The sequence below is a fragment of the Elephantulus edwardii genome, unplaced genomic scaffold (genome assembly GCF_000299155.1).
Source record: "Elephantulus edwardii isolate Elephantulus edwardi_28Jun2011 unplaced genomic scaffold, EleEdw1.0 scaffold00161, whole genome shotgun sequence".
In the NCBI taxonomy this organism is placed as follows: domain Eukaryota; kingdom Metazoa; phylum Chordata; class Mammalia; order Macroscelidea; family Macroscelididae; genus Elephantulus; species Elephantulus edwardii.
In genome coordinates this window covers 1028980-1039484 of record NW_006399911.1, presented here as the reverse complement: position 1 = coordinate 1039484, position 10505 = coordinate 1028980, and the positions used below count along the sequence as shown (strand labels likewise).

General features: G+C 39.5%; 1 protein-coding gene across 1 annotated transcript in view; it reads left to right on the top strand.

The window, feature by feature from the left end:
• Positions 1–10505, top strand: part of GALNT11 (UDP-N-acetyl-alpha-D-galactosamine:polypeptide N-acetylgalactosaminyltransferase 11 (GalNAc-T11)) — a 53726-nt gene that overhangs the window by 42092 nt on the left and 1129 nt on the right. The window contains exons 6-10 of the mRNA XM_006895187.1: positions 1–118; positions 1709–1861; positions 4167–4385; positions 6954–7058; positions 10413–10501. Of these exons, the coding sequence (XP_006895249.1) occupies positions 1–118; positions 1709–1861; positions 4167–4385; positions 6954–7058; positions 10413–10501 (684 nt within the window). The remainder of the gene's footprint in view (positions 119–1708; positions 1862–4166; positions 4386–6953; positions 7059–10412; positions 10502–10505) is intronic.

The following is a 10505-nucleotide window of genomic DNA, read 5'->3' as shown; positions in this document are numbered from 1 at the left end:
GTCACCGACCATGGCTGGAGGCTTGTTTGCCATGAATAGACAGTACTTCAATGAGCTGGGGCAGTACGACAGTGGCATGGACATCTGGGGAGGAGAAAATTTGGAAATATCATTTAGGGTAATTTTATCTTTTTATATACTTAACTCTTACTATAGCCAACCATGGACTACACCACGAGAGCTCTCATACTTACTCTTTTTTAGTATCCATTCAAAATAGCAAAAGCTTATAAAAAGCTATTTCTTTTCCTTATAAAGTTATTTACAAGGTATAATTACAGTAAACATTTAAGTGTAATTTAGGAAATCTTAATGTGAGTTTAAGCTAACGTTTCTTTCTTTGCTTATAAGTTTGTGTATTTAATTGGTATCACTGAATCCCTAGGGTGAGCAGAGATTTGCCCCAGACAATCTTGATTCACAGTTATTCTGGAAAAAATTATTATTTGCTCCCATTTCACTCCCAGAAGTATCCCAGTTTAGATGATAAATTGTCACTGTGTAGATAGCTTACTGAATCCTCTGCCTCTCTATATACCTTGAACTGTGAGTGAAATTCGGCTTTCATCGTCTCTCCTCTTCTCAGTTACTGGAAGTGGAAAAGATGAGAGTATAAGTGGGATCCAGAAAAGGCTGAAAGAAGGCTAGAGAAACAACTCAAACCTTTCATTCCTAGCAGATGCCCAGGTTGAGACAGCAGAACTCTCATTCATACGCTGTATGGAACCTTGTGTGCATATGGTGTATTGTATTTTGAAAATTATTTGACTTTTGTTCATAAGGTCACTATGAGTTGTACTCAACTTGATGGCACCTAGTAACAACAACAGCAGCCTTGTTCTTGGAAGGTAATTTTCCCCCACACAATCTTTCTGATTTTAAAATTGAAATGTAGTTTTCTTCTTTTCTAGAAAACTTACCTGCGTCCCATAAAAATGAAAACAACTCTGAAAAGTAACCCAATTGACAGTTAAGGATAAAAGTTAGATGAGAATGAAGATCTTCTAAATCATAATTATAAAAACAGTGCTGTGGCCGGGTGGAGGGCGGCGAAGTCTGACCTCTGCTAACTTCACAAAGAAGTAGGCTCCCATCAGACACACCTCCGTGCTCCCGCCCCCTCTCCCAGTTCTCACGTAATCATCCCTCACAGAGCTCTCACTACTTTGCCACTAGCTACGATCATTTGTTGCATTGGCCACACAGAGCTCACAGGCATACTCACAGTTAGGGCCTTATTTAGGGAAGTTATGGGTTACAATTCGGGTTGGACACACTCAGGATACAGGTCTTCAATCAGGACAGTGTCTGCTCAGCTCTGCTCAACAGCAGGCTGGCTCTGACTCTTGGTCTCAGCCTCAGACTTTGGGCTTTCCTCTGTGCTCTAGCAAGTTCTTTCATTGTGTCCCATCCCATAGGAACCTACTCAGAATCCTCCAGCAGATTTTCAGAGGCTGTAAAACCCACAGGAAGAGAATGCCTGTCTTTCTCCCACAGAAGAGCTGGTGGGCGGTACTAAATGAGTATCACCGTATTTTAGAGTCTAGTTAATTTTTATTCACAAAGACAGGTTTGGGGTTTTTTTTCATTACTTCTTTCTTTTTATGGGTAGTAGTTTCATAAATGCCTGTATGATGAATATTGATTTCTTTATGTTGATATCACAGTAACTGAAGCAACTAGATATTCACGTTTTGCCTCTGGACAGATCTGGATGTGTGGAGGTAAACTCTTCATCATCCCTTGCTCTCGAGTAGGACATATTTTCCGGAAAAGGCGGCCTTATGGGTCTCCTGAAGGACAGGACACGATGACCCACAACTCCTTGCGGCTGGCCCACGTCTGGCTTGATGAATACAAGGTGAGGTGGAATTTCTGGTCAGGAGGGTGGCGGGTGCCAGTCAGTGCAGGGCTCATGGCTTTTCCTTTATGTATTTCTGTTGGGCTCACCTGCTCTTTTGGTCCGTCGAGACAGTGATGCATTCTGTGCTAGTAGTCTTTGTAGTCTTCATTGCCATGTGCTTAGAAGTTAAGGGCACGAGAGCCAATCATGTTCAAAGACAATATAAATGAAATAGAAATGAAGTAGAAAATCAGTAAATATGGATTATATTCTTTAATTGTGCATCCATTCTCGCCCTCCTCTTCCAAATTGTTCCTCTCCCTTTAGCATAAACTCACCACTGTCTGTGCTTCCTGTCTGCTACCAGCTGCTGTTTGTCAGTTTGATACCCTCTTGTTGTTAGGTGGCAGCAGGGAACCTCTGATTCATAGAACTCACAGTCGCTGTCATCCTGAGTCCATTGTTGAGGCCACTGTGTCAGTTTCTGTGGTTGGAAGTCTTTTGGTTAACCCTTGATCTCCTGCAGATAGTTCTTTAAAAGAGCATGGAGCTCAAGGCTTGCATTCTTTACCAATTAAGTTAAACTGTTCTTTAGCTTAGAGGAGATAACGGGAATTTTCTATCTTACCATTTAAAGAATATCACAAGAAAAGAGTTTTGGGAGTTCACCTTCAAGGAACACTCTGGATATGAAAGAATGAATGAGTAAAACCAGAGTTAATCATATTTGAATATTTGGCAATGTTTTCTCAAAATCAGTCAAGTGACCCGTCTACTTCAAAGAGAAGAACTATTAGAGTTTGTGACAAATGACAAAATACACACACTTTCACGAGAAAAATAGAATTTTGGAGACTCTCCACCACCCTGAGCTTGGAAGTTTCTTGTTGTTCGGTTCCATCAAATTGGTTCCAACTCATAGTGACCCCAAGAACAGCAGCACAGACAGTGCCCAGTCCTGGACTGCCCTCCCCAGCTGCTGTGTCCCTCCATCCCATTCAAGGTCTTCCCTGTTTTCACGGGCCCTCTACCTTACCAAGTATGCTGTCTTTGTTGAGGGACGGGTCTCTTTCTAATAACATATCCAAATAAGATAAAGTCTGGCCATTCTGTCTTTAAAGGAACATTCCAGTCATAACTTCCAAGACCTCTTTGTTGTCTGGCAGTATGTGTAACAGTCAATGATCTTCAAGTTCAAGGTTGTCAGTTCTTTTCTAGTCTTCCTTATATTGTTCATCAATACATTGTCTAGGTTTTTGACTGCTGCTTCCATGGTTGTTGGTGGAAACTTTCTAATATGAATAAATATTTCTGATGAGATCATTTATATTATTTGGGAATATAATAATTTTATAAATATAAAGAAACTTTTCAGCCTTTGTAAGCATAACTCGGTGAACCTAATGATTAGTGCACAAATCTCGTAAAATCTCAGACAAAACGCCATTTAAGGAACAAGAGAAACCTTTTTATTTTATTATAACACATTAAGTTCAATGGTAGGCATTTATATTCTCCTTTTAGCCAAACTTTACCCAGTTTTGATAGAGTATAAAAGAAGAATAACTGTAATCAGGTGAAATAGCTATTAAAATATTCCTTCCCTTTCAAATACATACTTGCATGAATTCATATTTTTAAAAATATACTTTAGCCAAAGCAATATATAGCAACAGTTGAATGCAGATCGAGAATTCATATTTACATTAAAAATGTAGCACAGTGCCACTGTTCTGATTTTTTATTCTTGCTTTGGAAAATGTACATGTGTAATAAGCACAAGGTTCAAATTCACCAGCTGCCCCAAGGAAGACAGATGGGCAGTCTCCTCCCATGCGATTTACAGCCTGTGAAAACCCACTTAAGGCTCAGGTTTGAGTTGATTCCAACTCAGCAGTACATAACAACAATTTTTAACTGATTGAAACATTTTAAATCACTCAGTTTTAAATCTAGTATTGTCTAATTGACAAACAAAACCTTTTTGGAATCTTCAGTAATTTTTTAAGAATATAGAATTCTGAGAACAAAATGTTTGAGACTGTGGTTTCCATTATGGTCTGTCATTGAGTCTGAGGTGCACATTTTTACTTCAGAAACAGGATATATTTTTACAAATTAAAATATCTTTTCATTGGTATTTGAAAATTATGGGAAAATTTTTTCATTGACATTTTCTGGTAACATTAAGAAGACACTAGCAAAAAACTTCTTTTTCATGATCCGTTCTTTTTAATTGTTCTTTAAATATACATCTAATTGCTTAATATTAATTTTTAACGAAACATCATTCTCTTTCCTTTTTGTTTTGTTTTGAATTCAGGAGCAGTATTTTTCCTTAAGACCTGACTTGAAAACCAGAAGCTATGGAAATATCAGTGAACGTGTTGAGTTAAGAAAGAAGTTGGGTTGCAAATCCTTTAAATGGTATTTGGATACTATTTACCCAGAGATGCAGATATCAGGGCCCAATGCTAAACCACAGCAGCCCATCTTTATCAATAATGGACCCAAACGCCCTAAAGTTCTTCAACGAGGGAGGGTAAGATCACATAATCCTGTCAAAATGTCTCCTAAATGTCGTAGGATATGAAATGCTTTTGTGATTTTAGACTTGTTTTTTAATGACAGACGACGAGAGCTCAGGGGGCATGGTCTATGGAGAGCTGTGCTGCTGACCCAAAGGCAGTTTGAGCCATGAGAGCCCAAGGAGGGTGAGAAATGAGTCAGTTGTTAGGTGCCATCGAGGCAACTGTGACTCATAGCAGCCGTGTGAAGGGCAGATCGGACAGCCCTGTCCTGCACCGTCTTACACAGCTCCGCTCAAGCCCCCGGCTGTCGTCACCATGTCAGCCCATCTCATTGAGGATCTTCCTCTTCTCCACTGACCCCTCCTTTCTCCCCACAAAGTGTGTTTTTGCTTGGACTGGTGCCTCCTGACAACATACCCAAATTATGTGAGAGGAAGGAAGTTTCCACCATCGTTGACTGTGACGTGCACTCTGGTTACACATCCTCCAGGACATATTTGTTGTTTCTTTTGGCCAGTGTTGGTATACTTCTCTTCACCAACACCACATTCAAAGGCATCAGTTTTTCTTTGGTCATCTTTTTCACTATCCAACTTCAAAATGAATAGAAAGCAATAGAAAACACTATGACTTGAGTCAAGCACACCTTATTCTTTGAACTAACATCCTTCCTCTTTAGCATAAAGAAATCCATGACAGCACATTTGTTCCATATAACCCATCTTTTGGTTTCCTGACTGCTGCAACATACGTGCTGATTTTGGATCCACATAAAGTGAAATCACTGACAATTACAGGCTTTGCTTCATCTCTCATAAGGATGCCTCTTGTTCTAGTCATGAGAATATTTGTTTTTTGAAGACCTTTGAAGTTTTAATCTTTACTGTAAATATTAAGACCCTTATCCTTTAAAGGAAGCATAACTTCTATAAAAGGAAGTTCTACAGCAGGTTCTAAGAGACTTAATTATACATCTTAATATATACATAAAAAAGTTTCCCTGCAGTCAGAAAGTTGAGTGTCCCTATAAAACCTTTCAAAGCTAAAGTAGTGTAAAGTGAAGAAGCAATTACCATTAATTTATTCAGAAAAGTTTTTGCATATTCCCAGACCTAAAAATAACATCACATCATGCCAAGTAACCCATAAAACCTGAAATAACTCCAGAATCACTCTGACAGACAAAGCTCAAAGCTGTGGTGTCTGGGGGCTGTGCTGCTGAGTGTGTTTCTTGGAGAAGGGTCCATGGGATCACTTTCCCTGTGGGGTGTGTGCTGCCTTTACGGGCTCACTGCAAAACAAATCCTCAGCCACAGTCTTCTAAACACATTTTGTTCACTTGTTCCTGTCGAGTTGGGACCAACTCATAGCTGACCCTCATCAGATTTTTGGATGCTAATGCATCGCAGAGAAAATAAATGCCCATGTTTCTGCCTTTGAACTGCTGGTGGATTTGAACCAGCTGCCTTTATATTAACAGCACAACACTATAGACTGTGCCACCAGAACTCCTTTTGAAAAAGAGCATGATGATTTCTAATTTGTGTTTCACAATGTAAAAACCCACTGCCATCAAGTCAGTTCTGATTTATGTGATCCTCCGTCGGGTTTCCAAGCCCTGTTAAACGTCCTGGGAGGAGACTGCTCAGCATTCTACCATGAGGCAGCTAGGGGATTTGAACCACTGACTTTCATGGTTGGCATTATGCACTACGCCACGAGGATTCTTTTCATAATATATATATACTAACACATGCTTTTATAATAAACTTTTTATATGTGCTTTAAAAAATTCCCATGACATTTATATGCACATATCCCTGGTGAAAGCTCTGGTGGCCTAGTGGCAGGAAGCTGTGCTGCAATCCTGAAGGCACGGAGTTCGAGCCCACCAGCTGCTCTACAGGACAAGGATCAACAGTCTCCTCTTGTGTGATTTTACTGCCGTGGAAACCCACTGGAGGATCAGCTATGGGTCAGTTCCGACTCAGTGGTACAGAACAACAACCACTAGTGTAATGTGTATATTAAATTTAATTTTGTACTGTCTTACTTGTTTACCCTTGTTTATACCTTCTGTTCTTGCTCTGTTTCACTGTAAGGATCTTTAGGGCAAGCATGAGGTTTCATTTCCTTCACTCCCACAGTCAGTTGGGAAACGTGAGGTTTAGGTTGAGTTTCTATTTGACTTATTCCCTGCAAACATACTGCACACAACTGTCTACATGCCTCCCTTGCTGGTGGTTGTGTTCCATCGAGTCAGAATCAACTTGTAGCTGACCCTCCAATGGGTTTTCAGAGGCAGTAATCACACAGGAAGAGATTGCCCATCCTTTTCCTGAGGGGCAGCTGATGGCCTTGAACTGTGTGCCTTCAGAGTTGCAGCACAGATTCTGACCTCTAGGCTCAAACTGAGAAGTTAAAATATTTCTCCTCCCCTGACCCTCGGTATTCATAGCCACGGAAGAGTCATTTTCACATTTTCCCCATCCTGCCTCCTTGAAGCATTCTAAAGCTGCTTCTGGCATCAGTATTTGCATTCCAAGTTGCTTTGACCAAGGTCTCCTCTGCTTTTGCAGCTCTATCACCTCCAGACCAACAAGTGTCTGGTGGCCCAGGGCCGCCCGAGCCAGAAAGGAGGCCTGGTGGTGCTGAAGGTGTGTGACTACGGGGACCCGAACCAGGTGCGTGCCGGCGCGGGCCCAGGGAGATGTAATTGAGGTGTTTCATAAGCTGACTTCTCTAAAATGATAAATCCTTGGTAAGAATGGCTCTAGAGAGCGACTAGTACCGCCCTTGTCCTTGTGCAGAGATTTCCTCCCTCTGTGACGTCTGGCACGGGAGCATTTCTGTGCTCAGGAGCATTACTGTCCTTTCCTGTGTCATGAACTTGTGATTTAGAGGCTGTAAGTGTTAGAAACACAAAGGAATATTAAATCTACGTTACAAGAGTCAGAGTATCTTCTGTGGCAGTTTCTTTACTTTTTTAAAATTTTTATTGTATATTGGTTTGTTTACGAAGTTTCTATACATTATGTTTCTATCCTTTATTCACATGTGTTTTATACAGTCACTCCCATTCATTATGTTTGATAAAATTAATCACCACTGGCCTATGTTCACCATTATCCTGTCTTTCCAGATCCCCACCCGATCTTTCCCGTTTCTTTACACACACCCTCCACCAACTAGATTGTGCGATCTTTTTTTTTTCAGTTTTATTTTATGAATGTTAATGAACATTTACAGAGATTTTGGATTTCCATTCATTCATTGTTGCATTTTTCTCCCTGCCCACCCCTTCCCCCTAGTTTGCTCTTCTCTTTGAAAAGTAAAATTCCTTCATTGGTATACAGTCCCCACCCCCACCCACCACCTCACCCTCATGCCCCAAGTACTTTCCACTCTGCAACCTTCATTCTGGACTCTTGTGATAACCATAATAATCATATATCATTTTTAAACTGTTCTCTCCCTCATCTGTTTCAATGCAGTATACATGATTTATCCAGTTTTTCTCAGTCTCATCCCAACCCTTATGTCAGTCCTGTTCTGTAACAGTGGCACTATGCAGTATTTATCTTTTTGTGACTAAGGTATTTCACTCAGCATAATGTCCTCCAGGGTCACCCATTTTGAATAATATTGCATGAGTTCCTTGTTTTTCGATGCAGTGTAGTATTCCATTGTGTGAATATATCAGAGCTTTTCTATCCGTTCGTTTGTTGATGGGCAGTTAGGTTGTCTCCAGCTCCTTGCTATTGTGAACAAAACCGCGATAAACATGGGTGTGCATATATCTGCCTGGGTGGCAGTTATGGTTTCTTTAGGGTCAGATTGTGTGATCTTGTAATTACTCCTCCGTATATCGTTAACCCTCTGCTCCCACCCTACCACCCCCTTGGATCCTCATACATATTTTACTGTTTATCTATTTCTACAATAATGATCTTGTGCAGTATTTGTACTTATAAGACTGAATTAGTTAGGTCAGCATAATATTCTCCAGTTTTTCTCAAGTTATATAGTATTTTTCAAAATTATTTCTCCTGTGTCCTGCATAGTATTCCATCGTATGAGTGTACCATAATTTCTCAGTCCATTTGATTGTGCTTGGGCTGTTTCCATGTTCTTGCAATGGTGAATAATGCTGCTATGAACATTGGTGTACAAATCTCTCTGTCTCTGTTCTCATTTTCTCGGGGTATTTTCCAAAGAGTGGAATTGTTGGGTCATGAAATTTCTGTGTTCAGCTTTTTGAGGAAATGCCAAACTGGCTTCCAGAGTGGTTGTACCATTTTACAACCCCACCAACAGTGTATGAGAGTTCCTATCTCTTTTCATCCTCTCCAACATTTATTGCTTGCTGTACTTTTAAAACTTTGTGCAGCAGTTTCTTGAAATCAAACTTTCCTAAAGATTTTCAGTGTTGATCAAAGGAAACTGTAACAGAAATTTGATTCACATTATTCATATGATTTAATTTTTATGTATGTAATAGTGGGGGGTTGATGGCATTAATATTTGAAGTTAACTTAAAAATAAGCACCAGCTATAATCTCAACAATCTATTACAGATACTGTAAACAGAAGCAAATAAGGTTTGAAAAGTTGAAAAAAATAATAAGCATAAAAACTTACTAGAATTTTTAGGTTTCCAGAATTTTAATCTGGTTTTAGTTGGTAATAGAATCTAACAGTGACTGACTAATCTGTTGGTTGTAGTTCATCGCTACCACAGTGCTCAAAGCATGTCATTAGTAACTTTCATTTCCAGTTTTGTGATGCATTGATTTAACAAGAATGAAAAGAATATTTGGATTTTATAGGGGGAAAGTCTGTGCTTTGAAATTTTGTGAAACGTTTTCTTTTTTGAGAGTTCAAACATAGTAATAAATGCCTGTGTGCATGCACATATATGGCCAAGGTACTTTGTGTGTATATGTGTACTTATCACAAAGGCAGCAACAAAAACATGATTTTGAAAATGAATTTTTGGTTCATATCTGAGAATGAGAGATTGGGAGAGTTGTCAACATGATGGATGCTAAAATTTTGGTGGCATTTCAGTGGTATAGATCACAGTAGAATATGAGAGTGGAAATCTGAATTGTTTAGAAAATATCAGTTTAGATGATAGGATTGTACAGATTTATTTATAATTTTGTTACTGTATGGAGTAGCTTTAATTCCATAGCCACTAGTTACAAATTTACTTTCTCTGTCACAGGAGCCACATTTCAAATACTTTATAACTGTATATGGCTAATAAGTAATATATTGAAAAGTCCAGTCAGAATACTTCCCTTGTCACAGGATATGCTGTTCCATGGCACCGCAAAGCTTCTCTTTGTGTTCAGGGGAGCAAACACACCTATCTTAGGTCTCAGGTAGATGCTGCAGTGAGTGACATAATCACAGAATGTTGAAAATGTTCATTGCCGTTGTAGCACTTGAGTGAGTTCACTATTAAGTTGCACATCTCATTCCATAGGTTACTGTGGTTTATATTAAAGAGTATTGTTTTCTACAGAATAATGTGGTGCATACAGCTTAAATACACCATCACCTACACACAACCCTCTCCCAAAAAATGAGAGAAGTTGTGAAAAAATAATAGTCTTGCTTGGTTTTGGTCTAAATAAGATGAATCTGCATCCTCACTGGTCTCCTCTAGTTCTTACTCAGCATAAGAATAAAGAGAATTGTCTAATTCTCATAAGGCTTGATTGCAGAATTAGAAGAGATGCATAATTCAACTTAGATGATCTTTTAAATTCAGCGAGTAAGATTAAACTCTATTTACAAAATCTGACAACTGTAGAGGGTTTTCCCCCAGACTAGGATGCCACTTTCTCTTCTGTGTGTATTCACTGTAGTAAGTTGAAATTTGCCTACAGGTAGCATTTCTCCCTGATTTGTTTCTATTTTATGATGCAAAACAGAGGAACTTAATTTCCCTACATATATGTGACATCGTGTGCAGTCCCGACTTTCTGGATCTGAGGTGTAACCTGAGTTTGGGTCTCTCTCCCTAGGTTTGGGCTTATAATGAAGAGCACGAGTTGGTTCTGAATAATCTCCTCTGCCTGGATATGTCTGAAACTCGCTCCTCAGACCCCCCGCGGCTC